This window comes from Carcharodon carcharias, chromosome 15 (assembly GCF_017639515.1).
Source record: "Carcharodon carcharias isolate sCarCar2 chromosome 15, sCarCar2.pri, whole genome shotgun sequence".
Classification (NCBI taxonomy): domain Eukaryota; kingdom Metazoa; phylum Chordata; class Chondrichthyes; order Lamniformes; family Lamnidae; genus Carcharodon; species Carcharodon carcharias.
The window spans coordinates 25639711-25657754 of NC_054481.1; the positions used below are offsets into that span (position 1 = coordinate 25639711).

General features: G+C 43.8%; 1 protein-coding gene across 2 annotated transcripts in view; it reads right to left on the reverse strand.

The window, feature by feature from the left end:
• Window positions 1–17227, reverse strand: part of LOC121288057 (transformation/transcription domain-associated protein) — a 211960-nt gene extending 194733 nt beyond the window's left edge. The window contains exons 1-9 of one of the 2 annotated variants that reach the window (XM_041206337.1): window positions 17184–17227; window positions 15773–15948; window positions 11969–12018; window positions 8181–8291; window positions 5697–5801; window positions 3085–3168; window positions 2756–2812; window positions 2545–2670; window positions 2024–2101 (exon numbers count right to left, since the gene is read on the reverse strand). In XM_041206337.1, the coding sequence (XP_041062271.1) occupies window positions 2024–2101; window positions 2545–2670; window positions 2756–2812; window positions 3085–3168; window positions 5697–5801; window positions 8181–8291; window positions 11969–12018; window positions 15773–15869 (708 nt within the window). In that variant the 5' untranslated portion in view covers window positions 15870–15948; window positions 17184–17227. Of the gene's footprint in view, window positions 1–2023; window positions 2102–2544; window positions 2671–2755; window positions 2813–3084; window positions 3169–5696; window positions 5802–8180; window positions 8292–11968; window positions 12019–15772; window positions 15949–17077; window positions 17146–17183 lie in introns of those variants that run through there. The other variant, XM_041206336.1, reaches the window with a different exon arrangement.
• Between the last annotated feature and the right edge of the window lie 817 nt (window positions 17228–18044).

An 18044-nucleotide genomic window follows, 5' to 3' on the forward strand; every position in this document is an offset into this window, starting at 1 on the left:
TTAGATTAAAACCAGCACCTGATATTAGTAACATCATTCACAATTTCTTTTTTAAAAAAATTGTCCTCTCATGAAGTGATGCTTTGGGTCAGAAGTCCCACTGAAAAGCAACTTCACAGGTGTGATTCCCTCCACACCAAGCATTCAGTCTTAGCCATGCCAGCCAGGGTAGGAACCCAAGTGCCACCTCAGAGGAAGCCAATTCTCAGCCTGAGTCACAACTGTGAAAGGGTCAAAGTCAACTATTGGTAGAGGGAAATGAGATCAACTACTCCCCAAAACTCGCTGGTGGATGATAGTTAATTTGCTACCAGGAAGCAAAACCACCAGCAATGCTGGGTCACTACGCAGCAACTTGACACCCGCCTCCTGCTCCCTCACTACCCACCTGTTCAAAGGCAGTTAGTGATGGGCAATAAATACTGGCCTTGCCAGCAACATTCTCATCTCAAGAATGAATCATATATATAAAAAATTTATTCCTGGAAGGAAGGGAAGCAGCATTACTGGGAGTGATTATCAACCTCTGCCCCTGGGAAAGGTAATGGGTTGAAATCAATCCACCTCCACCTGTATGCAACATGAATTTATTTAGAAATAAAATCACCCCGCCTAAAGTGTCTATCAACTCTACAAGAGTAAATCTGGACTGGCTTCCTTGAAAGGGTGCTGGATTCTTTGGGATTGCCACAGAAAGTGGGGTGCACCAATAGTATTGCACTAGAGGATCATTCACATGGGCACTGACTTCCTATACGAGAATGGCTTCTTCTTATGAAACAAAAACAGAAAATGTTGGAAAAACTCAGTGGGTCTAGCAGCATCTGTGGAAAGAGAAACAGAGTTAACGTTTCGAGTCCATATGACCCTTCTTCAGAGCTGAAGAAGTGGAAATGTGATGAAATTTATATTGTTAAAAGGGGGTGGGACAAGTGGAGCTGGATAGAAGGCCAGCAATAGGTGGGGACAAAGGAAGGTAAAGATGTCATGAATTAAAGGACAAAGGAGTGTTAATGGTAGCGGTTAGTGCTAAAAAAGGTACTGATGGTGGCATAAAGGTAAGAAAGTAGAATGTGATAATAGCAGAACAGGGGTAGCATTGTGCAAAACCTCATGGAACAAGTAACAAGTAACAGATGGCCCTGAATGGGATGGGGTGGGGGGAAGGGGGCAATGGTGGGGGAAAAAAAGGATAGAAAATGGGTTGGAAGGGGGGGATAAAACCATGGATAAATGAATGAAAATAAAATAAAAATGGATAAAAGATAAAAATGAATGCAGAAAAAAAAGGGGGTTAAAAAAGGGGTGAGGATGAGGGAGAGAGTTCATGGTTGAAGCTGTCGAACTCATTGTTAAGTCCAGAAGGCTGGAAAGTGCCTAATCAGAAGGGGGACTTCAGTTCAGGTCATTTACACATAATAAATTGAGAGCAAGCAGTTAGAGGCTGGAGCTGGACCAGAGCCAGCAGATTTGTCCACCATGGCACCCTTTCAAGGAAGCCAGTCCAGATTTGCTTTTGTAGAGTTGATAGGGAACTATCAAACACACCTGGAGCTAGAAAAAAAATAACGGCTGCACACATCAGACCAGATCCGCTCTCTGGCAACACCAACATTCCCAGGTTTTACCCTAATTCAGGAACTCACCTCCTGGACCATTGGCTGATTTAACCAAAACATTTCAACAGCTTACCCACTAGAAAGGAGAAGGGGAATTATTAACTATTACTGGGTGTGAGCCGACCCCACATACTTCAGAGAAGCCAGGATATTGGCGAACGCCATGCACAAACATTCACCTGGGAGAGTTGTATGGACCTGGGAAGGTGGAAGTAGAGGAAGAGAAAACGTTGAAGAATAGAATTTAAAAGAAGAACAGAACTAACCATTACCTTCAGAAAAACTGGAGGCTGAGTCCTGAGTTGAATAAATCTATAGCCAGAACCCAACTGGTGCAATATCCCAAGCACTCAGAATCCAAAGAGGATTCCCAACTTACGGTAACAACATACTGTAATAACTACCTGATACATGAGAACGACAATGATCGGAAGCTCAGCCAACACCTTCAGTGAGAGGGAGCCTCTAGGAATTATGGTATGCTGAAAGACGTAAGCATACAAAACACAAGGTTTTTCATTAATTATAGGCAATTACAACGGTGATTAATTAATTCAGAAAGATTCCCTACAAGGGCTGTTTTGGGAGCGACACCAACGCCTATTAAATCAGCCTTTTTTTTTTACAAATAGCTACAGCCCTTCTTTTTGAAATATCTAAGTAAACAGATTCATTGTATTAAAACTTAATTTCAAATTCATGCAAAAAGTATTGATTTGTAAGAGTTTAGAGATCGAGATGACCAATAATACAGATCTACCTGAACACTACTTTTTAAAAATACAGGTTAAGACTGCAATAGCTCATTTTGCACAGGATCTTTCCGTCCAGCAGAAGGCAATACTTCAGCCCGTCACTCTGCATTTGACACAAGCCCAGTTGCCAAAGGTGAAAGGATGCATGGACTTTCAACAGATCAACCTACCGTTCTTGATTCACTATCCTCTCGCTCAGGATTGGTCTTAACTACAACCTGAGTGATCATGCCAACCATCTCTGGAGAAGGAACAGTGTTATCAGCAATCGCTTGGGGCTTCTCAAAGTATCGTGTCTAGGAGCAGGAGGAATGAAAAATGAATTATTTTTCCAAACAGCATCCAGATATTCAAAAGAATGATTCACAGCACGTTACATACCACAACTTTCGGTAGGTCATTATAAATCTGCTTCACAAAATCAAGGAAGTGGTGAATCTGCAGTGAAACAGACATTGCATTAGCAAAATAATGCACACTTTATGGCCTATGCTCATTAGACAGAGCCATTACAGAATTCAAACTGAACCAGAAGCTTCTCAAAGTCATTAGTTTTTTTTTTAAAAACAGATTAATTTTAACAAGCATTCAGAAACAATTGTCTAGAGATTCTCATTTGAACTTAAAGGCAGCTCAGCATGATAAACCACACAAACTAATGACTTGCTTTACTTTTTAAAATGCCTGGTCTTTCAAGCAAGGGTACTTACTTCCTGTGTGATTGGTGGTCTGAATTGTTTGTGCAATTCAATGATGATTCGGAGACAAATAAGTACATTCTCTTCATTTTCAACCTAAAGGAGGATCGTGGTGAAAGTGTAACATCACATTAAGCATTTGCCTGTTAACAGTGATTTTAATAGCTTAAGAATCTTATTCCTCCTCATTTACATTTTTACTCAAAGTAAAACAGTTATAATTAAATAAATTCAGTCCAACAGTTACGGGACACTTTTTGGTAGATCTAGCTTTAAGGAATACCTAAATTTGAGCTGAAGATATGATGTCTTGCAAAAACATTCCACAATGCGGAATTCTATCCAAGCTATTCACTGGCTCAATTTATTTTTAAATACAGCTGCTCCTATATTTCTCAACTTAAAGGGATTTGCCCCACACCGACCTGGTGAATGACAGAATGCCCCCAACAATTGGTCTTGCACATGTGGTATACCATGATTGTAGGCATGTAACTGAAGATAAGGAGGATGACAGGAACAGAGGTAGCCCATTAAACCACACAGGCATGCAGTGCCATTCTCATTAACTAAGGCAACTCTGTCCCTCATCTTGGTGGTCTGTCTTTACTGTGCCCTTATTTCCCAACTAAGCATCCACGTTGTTTTTAAACACCTCCATTGGCTCACTCGGAAAAAAACTCATGTCTGAGTCAGAAGATTTTGGATTCAAGTCCCACTCTAGGATTTGAGCACAAAAGAAAGTCAAGGCTAACACTCCCAGTGCAGTATCAAGGAAGTGCTGCACTGTCGGAAGTGCCATCTTTCAGAGAAGACATGAAACTGAGGCCCTGTCTGCCCTCTCAGATGGGCATAAAAAGGTCCCATGGCACTATTCAAAGATCAGGGAAGTTATCCTCGGTGTCCTGGCCAATGCTTATCCCTCAAACAACATCACAAAAACAGATTATCTGGACATTATCACATTGTTGCTTCAAATGCCTCTACTTGAAAGAAAGAGTCAGTCCCAATCCACCCTGTCAACTCCCTCCATTAATTAAAATTGCTGGGATGTGAGGATTGACCTACGGGGAACGACTGAGTAGGCTAGGCCAAAAATCCCTAGAATTGAAAGAACGAGAAGTGATCTAATTGAAACGTATAAAATTCTTGAGGGGCTTGACAAGATAGGTTTTGGGAGGATATTCCCCCATCTGAAGAGTCTAGAACTAGAGTTCATGGTCTCAGATTAAGGGGTTGCCCATTTAAGACCGAGATGAGGAGATATTGCTTCACTTAAAGCGTTGTGAATCTTTGGAACTCTCTACCCCCAGAGCTGTAGATCCTCACTGGTTATGTATGTTCAAGGCAGAGCTCAATAGATTTTTGGGTACCAAGGGATATTGGGAATTGATTTGGGGATAGTGCAGAAAGGTGAAATTGAGGTGGAGCATAAGAACATAAGAAAAACGAGTAGGACATTCAGCCTATTGAGCCTGATCCAGTATTCAATAAAATCACGGCTGATCTGATTGTGGCTTTAACTCCACTTTCCTGCCTGCCCACATGGCCCTTTACTCCCTTGTAGATCAAAAATTTGCCAACGCGGTTTTGAATATATTCAATGACAGCCTCCATTGATCTCTATGGAAGAAAATTCCATTGATTAACACCCCTCAGAGAAGAAATTCCTCATCTCCATATTAAATGGGAGACCCCTTATTTTGAAACTGTGCCCCCTAGATCCAGGGGAAACATCCTCTCAGCATCTCACTCAGAATCTTATGGTTCAGTAAGATCACTTGTCATTAGGAGCAAGCTTGAGGGGCTGGCTGTGTTCAGAGATATGAATTCAGTGTGTGTGTGTGAACTAAAACTGCACGTTGTACTCAGCATCAACAATTCTGAGAGTATTCCTGAAAAAAAACTTTTTTTAATCAAAGATTTTCGTCTTGCACTCATCAGGACAATTAGCAAGAAAATACCAATGTCAGGAGGAACAACATAGTTGTACAGTATGAGTGCTGATTGGTTGCCAAGTGGACTCTGGTAGAGGTGTTGCCACAGAGAATGAAGCAGTTGATAATGACTGACAGTTAACTGCCAAGCATTGTTTGAAATTTAAACCAGGCTGCCGACTAGAGTCCATTTGCCAACCAATCAGCACTCTCTTCTCATACAATATAAAAATGTTGTTTCCCCTGACATTAGTATGTTCTTGCAAATTGTCCTGATGAGTGCAAGATGAAGAGCTTCAACAAAAAAGTCTCTTTTTTTCAGCAATACTCAGTTCTGTATGACCAAACAACTAATTCTGAAAGAGTTAAAAAAAGAGATAAAAACAAAAAACTGCGGATGCTGGAAATCCAAAACAAAAACAGAATTACCTGGAAAAACTCAGCAGGTCTGGCAGCATCGGCGAAGAAAAGAATTGACGTTTAAGGACTCGAAACGTCAACTCTTTTCTTCTCCGCCGATGCTGCCAGACCTGCTGAGTTTATCCAGGTAATTCTGTTTTAATTCTGAAAGAGTCCCTGAATCAAGACGAAACATTAGATACTTACACGCTAGATTAGAAATCAAGTTTTCAGTTACTGCCAGAGGCTAAAAATGCACAAAAACAGAGAAAATAGGGGAAAACTTACCTCCAAAAACCGAAACATCACAGACAAAATATTTTTTGTGTGGGAACGCAAATGCTCATTCGTTGGAATTCTGTGGATGATTTCAAGGACAAGCTTCCGAACTTGCTAGAAATATACAATTTACAAAAAAAAAGTTCACTATAAAACAAAGCACGCTGGTTTTATTGCACACAAATAGTCTTTACATAAATCACAAATATTACAATATTGCATGGATTTTTTTGAAAAAACAAAGGATTACCTGAAACAGTTCTAAACAAATTGCTGCAAATGTATTGGTCATTGGTGAGACCCATCTTGTGTACAGTTTTGGTCTCCATATTTAAGGAGGGATATACTTGCATTGGAGGCAGTTCAGAGATTGTTCACTAGGCTGATTCCTGGGATGAAGGGGTTGTCCTATGAGGAAAGGTCGAACAGGTTGGGCGGATACTTACTGGCATTTAGAAGAATGAGAGGTGATCTTATTGAAACCTAAGATTCTGAGGGGGCTTGACAGGGTAGTTACTATACTGTTCTGAGAGGATGTTTGCCCTCGTGTAGGAATCTAGAATCTAGCACTGTTTAAAAATAAGAGATTTTCCATTTAAGATTGAGACAAGGACAAATTTCTTCTCTCAAAGGGTAATTTGCCTTTGGAATTCTCTTCCACAGACAGTAGTGGAGGCTGGGTCCTTGAATACATTCAAGGCTGAATTAGACCGATTTTTGATCAACAAGGGAGTCAGGGGTTATAGGGGATGAGGCAGGAAAGTGGAATTAAGACCAGTATATCAGCCAAGATCTTATTGAATGGCAGAGCAGACTCGATGAGCTGAATGGCCGACTCTTATTCCTTACGGTCTTACGTAATTGTGTAATTTGACTGCAAATGCAGACCATTGGCCATCTAAAATGAAACAGGTCAGAATGTAAACATTCACAAAAGACAAAACTTCTGAGCCACAGAACTTAAAGCTACTACTACAAACTGAACACCAAGAAACAGTTGTGTCTTAAAGAAATCAATTTTATAGATGTCATTTTACAGCCAAAAATTCATCAAATTAACAAGTTCCTTACTTAGGAACTATTGAGTGTTATTACATGGAGGAATTGTGAAATTATGCAGCAGCACCATTGAACAGTGAAACACACAGATGTTGAAGGCTTCAGATGTAATCTAAGCAGCTCAAAGGTGATATCAAAACATAGGAGGCAGCCAATTGATGCATCTTGTCTATGCACAATCTTTGAAAGAGCTATCCAATTAGTCACACGCCCCCCACTTTTCCCCACCCTATAAATTTCTGCCCTTCAAGTGTACATCCAATCCCCTTTTGAAAATCTGCTTCTGCCACTCTTTCAGGCATTCCAGATCATAATGTACTGTGTAATTTTCCACCCCACTCCCACCACCATGGTCTTTTGCTAATTATCTTAGATCTGTGTCCTCGGGTTACAGGCCACCGTTGCAGAAAATGTTTCTCTGTGACAACTACTCATAGACCTTTATGGACCTTTATCGAGGTTGATGAGGAGCATTTCATCGGGATACAACTTATTAAAAATACATATATGGTAGCTGAATTGCGAGCTCTCACCATTTAACTTTTGAAGTTGTTAAAAATAGGGGAAGGTAAAAAAATCATGTAGCAGTTTCCTGGCTGTGAGGAGAATCTGTAGTTAGTGCATTCATCTATTTTGCAGGGGGAACTGCAAATGTTTAGTTACCACAGTAAAGTACAAAGCAATTGTCTTGATCTTGCATCAACCTGAACCTATTCTCTAGAGCAAAAACAGAATTACCTGGAAAAACTCAGCAGCTCTGGCAGCATCGGCAGAGGAGAAGAGTTGACGTTTCGAGTCCTCATGACCCTTCAACAGACCTGCTTCAACAGACCTGCTGAGTTTTTCCAGGTAATTCTGTTTTTGTTTTGGATTTCCAGCATCCGCAGTTTTTTTGTTTTTATCTCTATTCTCTAGAGTGCAGCTTGCACAGTCATGCATTACAACTGTTAGCCAGGACCTAAAGCAGAGAGTTCGCAATGATGCTTGTATTCTAAACTAGCTCATTAAATATGCCAATAATTACTGTCAAAATCTATTTTCTAAAGATGAGCATTTGCTGCTCTACCAATTGGTGAGCTGGAGTTCATTAAACCCATCTAAATATGGTTTTCCCTGGTTGAGAAAGCTTATTAATTCCCATTCAAAACAAACCATTAGTGCACAGTTGGTGGCTTAAACTAAAGAGAACTGTGCAAAACTTTCATTTATCCAAGTTAAATGCATTACTTTTACACAAAGCCCTGTTTTGCCTAAAAGGGCTGGATTATACAGCAGTGGTGGTAAAATATTCCTCAATTTAAAAAAGGTTTGTTTCTTGTGCTGAATACCCATAATAGATAAAAGCAATTGAACAAAGTGCATCTGATTTTACAACCTGTTCAGCAAACGAGCCACTGGGGGAGGCAAATCCTGCAAGGCACTTCCACCACATACCTGGGCAGATTTTTCCTGAAGGAACTGCACTTCTCCATCTTGCAGGAATGTGAGAAAACGAGGAATGATGTGTTCCAGGAAAGTTGAGTACTGTGGTGAAGTTGTGACATTCTAGAACAAGGGATATTACAGATGTTGCTCTTAGGTTTATTATTCTTGAGTTTTTCATGTAGACTAAAATTAAAACTATTCAAATTGCAAGACTAAAAAAAGTCCAAAATTCTCAATTTCACCAACTTTATTGGGTGAAATGAACCAGAATATTACTTTCTTTTTAAACAAAGAATGTTAATTTATAGATAAAGCACTTTCAAGTATCTGTGCTTAAATTTCATTCTGGCAGAATATTAAACATTACAACGCACATAAAAATATCAATTGCTTATTAAACCATAATCATCCAGAACTAAATTTTCAAGATATATAATTCACAGAAGCAATAGACACCTAAGTTTACAGTTGACTTTTGTTAACGCCTGCAGAATAGTGCACAGTGGTGTCTGTATAAATTAATTGAAAAAGGATTCAGTAGACACTACTTTACCCAGAGAGTGGTCAGAATATGGAACTCTACCAAAGGCAGTAGTTGAGTTGAAATAAGAACATAAGAACTAAGAGCAGGAGTAGGCAATTCAGCCCCTCGAGCCTGCCCCGCCATTCATTACAACCATGGCTGATCTCATTTTGGCCTCAACCCCAATTTCCCACCCTCTCCCCGTAAACCTTTCAACCCATTACTAATTAAAAATCTGTCTATCTCCTCCTCAAATTTATTCAGCGTCCCGGCATCCACTGCACTCTGAGGTAGTGAATTCCACAGATTCACGACCCTTTGAGAAAAGTAATTCCTCCTCATCTGATTTAAATCTACCACCCCTTAGCCTAAAACCATGGCCTCTCATTCTAGAATGCCCCACAAGGGGAAACATTCGCTCCATGTCTATTTTGTCTATCCCCTTTAGCATCATATATACCTCAATTAGATCTCCTCTCATCCTTCTAAACTTGTGAAAATAGGCCTAGACTGCTCAATCTCTCCTCATAAGACAAGCCCTGCATCTCTGGAATTAATCTAGTGAACCTCCTCTGAACCACCTCCAGTGCAACTACATCCTTCCCCAAGTAAGGGGACAAAAACTGTGCACAGCACTCCAGATACAGTCTCACCAATGCTTTGTACAGTTGCAACAACACTGCCCTATTTTCATACTCTATTCCTTTAGCAATAAATGCCAAAATTCCATTTGCCTTCCTTATTACCTGCTGTACCTGCATGCTAGCTTTCAGCGATTCATGCACGAGGATACCCAGATCCCTCTGCACTGAAGCATTCTGACGTTTCTCTCCATTTAAATAATAAGTTACCCTTTTATTCTTCCGACAAAATGGATAACCTCACACTTATCCACATTAAACTCCATCTGCCAAATTTTGGCCCATTCACCGAACCTGTCCATATCTATTTGTAAATTTCTTATTTCTTCATTGCAACTTACTTTCCCACCAATTTTGGTGTCACCTGCAAATGTAGCTATATCCCTGAATCCAAATCATTAATATAGATTGTAAATAGGTGGGGCCCAAGGACCAAACGCTGTGGCACGTCACTAGTTACAGCTTGCCATCCAGAAAAAGACCCATTTATCCGGACTCTGTTTTCTGTTGGTTAGCCAATCCTCTATCCAAGTTAATATATTACCCCTAACTCCATGTGATCTTATCTTGTGTATTAATCTTTTGCATGGCACCTTATCAAAGGCCTCCTAGAAGTCCAGATATACTACATCTACAGGATCCCCATTATCCACTTTGCTTGTCACATCTTCAAAGAACTCTAGTAAATTAGTCAAACATGATTTACTCTTCAAAAAACCATGCTGACTCTGATGGATTGCATTTTGACTTTCCAAATGCCCCATTACTACTTCCTTAATTATGGATTGCAACAATTTCCCAACGACAGACGTTAAACTAACTTGGTCTATAGTTTCCTACTTTCTGCCTCCCCCCACCTTTTTGAATAAGGGCGTAATATTACCATTTTTCCAATCCACTGGAACCTTTCCAGAATCCAGGGAATTTTGGAATATTATAACCAATGCATCCAGTATCTCCACTGCCACTACCTTTAAAACCGTGGGATGTAGGCCATCAGGTCCTGGGGACTTGTCACCCTTTAATCCCAATAGCTTGCTCAGTACTTTTTCTCTAGTAATGGCGATTGTTCTAAGTTCCTCCTCTATATCCTCTGTACTACCTGTTACTATTGGGGTGGTACTAGTGTCCTCCACTGTGAAAACTGAGGCAAAATATTGATTAAGCGTCCCTGCCATTTCTGCACTATTAACTCCCCAGTCTCATCCTCCAAGGGACCAACATTCATTTTAGCTACTCTCTTTCCTTTTATATACTTGTAGAAGCTTTTGCTATCAGTTTTTACATTTTGCCCTAGTTTTCTTCCATAATTTACCTTTGCTTTTTTTTTAGTAGCCCTTTGTTGATCTTTAAAAGTTTCCCAATCTTCCAGCCTGCCACTGACCTTTGCAATTTGCTATGCCTTAGTTTTTGCCTTTATGTTATCTTTAACTTCCTTGCTTACATGGATGCGTTTTCCCCCTCTTACCATCTTTCTTCCTCATTGGTATATCTTTAACTTGGGAGGAAATGAATACCTCCTTAAATATCTGCCGCTGTTCATCAACTGTCCTACCTTGTAGTCTTCCTGCCTAGTCCACTAGGGCCAAATCTGCCCTCATACCTATGTAGTTACCTTTGTTTAACTCCAAAACACTAGCGTGGGACTCAAGTTTCTTGCTCTCAAACTGAACATGAAATTCTAGCAGAGAATTTTGTACAGAGAGTACAAAAAGCAAGAAAGTAATGCTAAATCTTTATAAATCACTGGTTAGGCCTCAGCTTTCCAAGATGATCTTTTATTGAGATCATTAATTAATCCCATGTCATTACACAAAACCAAATCCAGAATAACCTGCTCCCTGGTTGATTCCACAACATATTGCTCCAAGAAACAATCTCTAATACACTCCATGAACTCTCCCTCAAGGTTACCCTTGTCAATTTGATTAGTCCAGTCTATATGTATATTGAAATCACCCATGATTATTGCCGTGCCTTTCTTACATGCTCCCAGTATTTCCTGGTTTATATCATGCCCTACTGCTAAACTACTGTTTGGGGACCCATAGATTACTCCCACCAGGGACTTCTTTCCCTTGCTATTTTTTATTTCTACCCAGACTGACTCTAATCTTGCTCTCTAGTGCCTATATCATTGCTCACTATAGCACTGATCTCTTCTTTTACTAACAAAGCTACACCACCTCCTTTTCTTTCCGAAACACAGAGCACCCTTGGATATTCAACTCCCAAACCTGTTCTCCCTGCAACCACGTCTCAGTAATCGCCACCAAATCATACCTATTTATCTCTATTTGCGCTGTTAACTCATTAATTAATAGAAATGCATGGATTCATTTGAGAAAACTAGATAAACACATGAGGAAGAAAGGGATTGAAGGACATTTTGATGGGGCAAGATGAAGAGGGGTAGGTGGAGGCTTGTGTGGAGCATAAACACCGGCATGGCCCAGTTGGGGCTGAATGATCAGTTTCTGTGCTGTAAATATTATGTAATTCCATTGCACTATGTTACTTCAGCTTATTTCCTCACTTTATCCAGGTCTTTTAAACACTGTCACAATAGCAATATCCTAAATTGAAGTGGATCACAAACAAGATGCTTTTCAAGACCAACACTGGAAACTTACTTCAAAATTTTCACTGACTTCTTGCATCATTTTCAACTTGGTTTCATCAGCTGCAAAAAAAAATTAAACAGAAATCGCTTAGGACTGAAAATAACACAGTCGACTTTGTTTCCAACCATATAGTCTGACAGAAGCAATCAGATCTTATCAGTTTTACTAACATTGCCCATAACAGAAGGCAGCACCACAATCACACAAGCATACACACGCGCACACTGTCACACGCGCACACTGTCACACGCGCACACTGTCACACGCGCACACAAGCGGAGCCACCTTCTAAAATATTCACAGGGCTCTAGCAATTTGTCTCCATCATTTTGCTTCTGTTCAAGTTATGATTCATTCTGTTAATTATAATCAACAGCTATCATTTTTTCTTAAATGAATCAACATATTTCTCAATTTTCTAATTTGAATCACAAAGTCTCTTACTAACTCGATAACTCCATTCCCATTTGCTTTTAAAAAAAAGGAATTCTTAGCTTTAGAAATAGAGACAGAGAGTACAAAAAGCAAGAAAGTAATGCTAAATCTTTATAAATCACTGGTTAGGCCTCAGCTGGAGTTATTTTGCTTAATTTTGGGTACCACAGTGTTGGAAGGATGACAAAGCCTTGGTGCAGGTGCAGTGGAGACTTACTAGAATATCAAAGACGAGGGGCTTCAATTATGTGGAAAGGCTGGAGAAGCTGGGGTTGTCCTCATTACAGCAGAGATATTCAGGGCGATGTTAAGAGAAGTGTTGAAAATTTAAGAGAGGTTAAGGAAGGAGAAACTATTTCCAACGGTAGAAGGAACAGTACCCAGGGGGCTGAAATGGAATGCGGTGCTCGAAAGGTTGGTGGAAGCAACTCAATAGTAACTTTCAAAAGGAAATTGAATATGGATATATACATAAAAGAGAAAAATTTGTAGGACGATGGGGGTAGAATGGAGGAGTGGCACTAATGCATAGCTCTTTCAAAGAGCTGGCACAGGCACGATGGACCGAAGGATCTGTAAAGAGCTGTAAGATTCTATAATTTCAAAAATGAATAATCGAGGATAAGTCACCTCTATTTATATCACAGGCAATGTATCAAACATGGCAAACATCCAGATATTTGAATGTGAGCTGTTCACATGCAAACTACGCTTTGGAACTAATCCAAATTGCACAGCCAACAATCCCCAGAGTAAATGTCACAGGATATTTCCTCCTAACGGTGCAAGGAAATTCCTTTAAACATTAGGATTGCATGCCATGATGATGTCCCCCCTTGAACAGCAGCAACACTGAAGTTCAAATGCTGCGGCTATTAGAATTGTAGACATCTCAGTGAAACGGCTTGCCAACATCATCAAGGGGGGACATCAACATGGCACCCTTTCAAGCCCGTCCCATCACAACAAGATGGAATAGCTAGAACATTTAAAACCAAACTGGAGAATAAAGTATATCAATCAAATCAAACAGAAACCAACCACAAAAGTCAGAATTACTTTCTTTACCGCCAATTGTTTTTGTCACCGACAGGAGAAAACTCTCATATTCAATCCTGACATAATTCTTCCAAACACTACGCATGATTTTATATCACAACAAGTTACCAACTAAACCAGGCATTTTCCTCAAATCAAAAGCAGAGCAGTAACAACAGACTTCCATCACTTAAGATTTCTCATGCACATTTCATAATCATAAATCCAGCTCTTTAGAAGTCAGGTACAAAAAACAAAAATTCTGTTCACCTTTTTTTATAAATCTAGAAAATATGTTTTAACATTAGGTTTCCAGGATCCACAGAAATTTGTCCTTTATTCAATCTATCTAGTTTACCTTCCTGGCATGATCCAATGAGAACGGGGATGACTAATCACAGCAATAAATCTCTATCAACGAGTCTATACCAGACCCAGACATGAGGTGAGGGAAATCCCCAGTGGTGGAGAGCATTGGTGTGGGACTGGAGTCACATATTGGCCACAGCAGGTAATGATGGCAGGTTGCCTTCTCTAAAGGACATCAGTGAACCAATCAAATTTTTAATGACAACTCAACGTGGCCACTTTAGTAATACCAACTTATTTTAAATGTTTTTAAAAACCAAATTCAAGATCTCAAACGGTCAGGACACAACTTAAACATTAGACCTGGCCTCTGGACTACGAGTCCAAAAACTAATAAAATGAGAAGAGATACTGTGCTTACTGCACACGGAAGAATAGCAACGTGCTTGTTCTGATCGAGTGTCGTCGATATGCACAACGCAACAACTGTTGGGACACATTTCCCCTGGTCACTTTAGATTCTGATAGTGATCTGACACTACCCATTCCCAACAGCACCCCCACCAGACCCCTCCCTGCACCCCCACCCACCATACACCCCGCACAGCCCTCACCAGCACCCCAACCGCCCCTGACCCGCCATCCCCACCAACACCCAGGCCCCTCCATCCTCCCTGCACAGTACCCCCAGCATAGTTTTCCCCATCAACCCCGTCCCCGACCCAAACCCCGCCCCACGCACGCACCCCTTCCTTCCCTGCCCCCTCCCCACACACACCCCCACTTCCTCGTCCCCACCTGCATCATCCCCATCCCCGCCCTCCTTCCCCACCTCCCCCGCTCACCCTCCTTCCCCGCCCTCCCCCACTCGCCCTCCTCCCTTCCCCGTCCTCCTTCCCCGCTCGTCCTCCTTCCCCACCACCACATGCACACCCCATCACCCAACCTCCCACCACCACCCCATCCCCCATGCCCCTCACAACCCGGCAACCAGAAGGAGCACCACAGCCTGACATGACTTGCCACAGAATTTCCTGTCCAACATCAGTACCACTGCTGAAGCAGACAGGTAGCGTAATTTGTTAAATGTTACTTTGGGGAAATCAGTCTTGTATTGTTTTAAAAGAAGCTTCAGGGTGATAAAGGCAGTGCTCAGGACCAAACGGCCCCATGCTGAAGAAAATCATGGCTGTATTTTGCTTTGGCACAGTGTTTCAAAACGCTGCTGAAAGAATCTAAATCATGTTTTCGACAAAAGCTGACTACCAATGAGCAATTTTTGTTTCACCATCAAATATTCCCTAAATCGACAGCAGGAGCCGGAATATTCCATTTACAAAAACGTTCACTTAGACAATGGGATGCTTTGCAAAACCTATTTAACACTTGTCAGCTGTGGCTCAGTTAGTAGAGAAGGTTTAAGCCCCCACTCCAAAGGCTTGAACACAAAATCCAGGCTAACAAATTCCAGTACATGATAGAGGGAGTCTGGCATGTCTGATGTGCCATCTTTCAGACAACAGTTAAACCGAGAGGACCCGCCTGTCCTCTCAAGTGACGTAAAAGATCCCATCTCAAAGAAGATTGTCCTGGCCAATATTTATCCCTCAATCAACATTACAGATTATCTGGTCGTTATCATATTACTGTTTGCGGGAGCTTGCCTTGTGCATACGGGCTGCAGCACTGCCTACATTACCATGGTGACTACACTGCAAAAGTGTCACAATGACTGCAAAGTGTTTTGGGATGCCCAGGAGTTATGAAAGGCGCTATAAGCTGTTCAGATGGGGGGGGGGTTCCAAATGAAAACGTCAAAACCGAGACTGACAACGTTTCATTGTGTAACAGTATTAGGGGTTACCAAATCAAAGCAAGTAGATAGAGTTGATATAATACACTGGCTATGACCTAAGTGAATAGCAGAACAGGCTCAAGGGACTGAATGATCTCCTCCTGTTCCGAAGTCTCGTTCCCTTATTATCCTGGGGAGATATTAACCAGGGCCTATCAGAAAGCTGAATAACTTACGTGTGTTGCTGTCAGTCAAAGCAGCCACAAACTGAAGGTATTTCTTCATTAAAGTGGTCTGGTCCACCACAGCCCCAGGTGTTGCCACGAATGCCATGCTGCTTTAAGATGTCTCACCAACAGATTTGGAAGAGATATCTTACACCAGTGTTGATTAAAAAGCAGTCACAGGTCACCTGCAAATAAACATATTTGAATAAGAATCGCACCAAGCAATTTAAACCACATCTCCGTGACTGAAACTACTCTAGCATTACGGGGAGGGGGGGCGGGGGGGGGGAGGGGGAGGAGGAACGCGGGGAGGGGGGGAACGCGGCGAGGGGGGAGGGGGGAACGCGGCGAGGGGGGAGGGGGGAACGCAGCGAGGGGGGAGGGGGGAACGTGGAACGTGGGGAGGGGGGAACGCGGCGAGGGGGGAGCGCGGCGAGGGGGAGGGGGGAACGCGGCGATGGGGGAGGGGGGAATGCGGCGATGGGGGAGGGGGGAAACGTGGGGAGGGGGGCAGAGGGGGGAGGGAGGCAACGCGGGGAGGGGGCAACGCGGTGAGGGGGGAGGGGGCAACGCGGCGAGGGGGGCAACGCGGCGAGGGGGGAGGGGGGCAACGTGGCGAGGGGGGAGGGGGGCAACGTGGCGAGGGGGGAGGGGGCAACGCGGCGAGGGGAGAACGCAGCGAGGGGGGAACGCGGCGAGGGGAGAACGCAGCGAGGGGGGAGGGGCAACGCGGCGAGGGGGAGGAACGTGGGGAGGGGGAGGGGGGAACGCGGCGATGGGGGGTGAATGCGGAGAGGGGGGAGGGGGGAGCGCGGCGAGGGGGAGGGGGGAACGCGGCAATGGGGTAGGGGGGAACGCGGCGATGGGGGAGGGGGGCAACGTGGGGAGGGGGGCAGAGGGGGGAGGGGGGCAACGCGGGGAGGGGGCAACGCGGTGAGGGGGGAGGGGGCAACGTGGCGAGGGGGGAGGGGGGCAACGCGGCGAGGGGGAGGGGGGCAACGCGGCAAGAGGGGGGCAATGCGGCGAGGGGGGAGGGGGGAACGCGGGGAGGGGGGAACGCGGCGAGGGGAGAACGCAGCGGGGGGAGGGGGCAACGCGGCGAGGGGAGAGGGGGGCAACGCGGGGAGGGGGGAACACGGCGAAGAGGAGGGGGGGGCGAAGAGAGACGTGGAGGGGAGGAGGGATAGGGAGGGGATGGGAGGGGAGGGACGGGGTAGGAGGGAGAGGGCAGGAGTAGAGGGGGGGATGGGGTGGAGAGGGGGGAGGAAGAGCGGGGGAGGGGCGAGAGGGGGTAACAGAGGGGGAGTTGCTAACCCGGACTTCGAGCAGCCAGATAGTGGATTCTGCCCCTCCCCCAATCCCGGGGCGATGCCGAAACCCCGATTCCCCTCCCCCCGGGATCACGAGCCGCCGCCTTTACCTGAGCGCGAGCCCGGCGCCGCCGCACGGACTGCCCGCCAGCCGGCTCACCCCCATTCTTCCCCCGCTCCTTCCGCCTCCGCTGCAATCTCCCCTCCTCCTGCACCCTAACAACACGGCCTTTACCCAGGGCCTGGCGTGCCCGCCGGTCTCTCCTGCTTCCCCCGCGTCCAGCCAGACTCTTCACCCTCCCCCGACTTCAAAATAACCTGGGACTCATTCTTTTCAGGGAGGGACAAACGCGCTGTGGAGGTGCGCTCAGACCATTGAATTCGATTGTCTTTTTGACGTCGTCAAAATGCGACCGGTGTAGTGAATTTTGGAGAAACTTTATTTACAACTGTTCCTTTCAACAATTGCCCACTCTCATTGCAAAGTTGCTTGAAGACGTTTATGGTTTAGTTCACCTGTCAATCACAGAAAAAGATTTGGCAGTTGATGTCCGGGGTAACAGAAAGGGTTGATGAGGGTAATGTTGTTGGTGTGCTGTACATGGACTTAATGCACAAAATTAAAATTTCCCTGCCATGTCCCCTCATGTGACACATGTCTATCACTTTCATTCGAACTTTTATTAAATTTTTTAAAACCTACATGAAACATCCGCCCGTGGATGAGCTTTTGTGCTTTTTCTGAAGCCCACCAGGGCTCCCAGCCTGCCCGCCAACCTTAAGGTTTGACGGGCAAGTCCATTAACTAGTTCAATTACTTTTTAAATGGCCTCACGACTGATTCGGCTGCGCCCCCGCCTACCTGAAAATTGAAATGAGGCGGGGTGGCGTCGGGAGTTCCCCGCGTCATTTTACGTGTCAGCGAGCAGGCCCCATGCCCCACTCGCCGACCTCAATACCCTGGCCAAAAA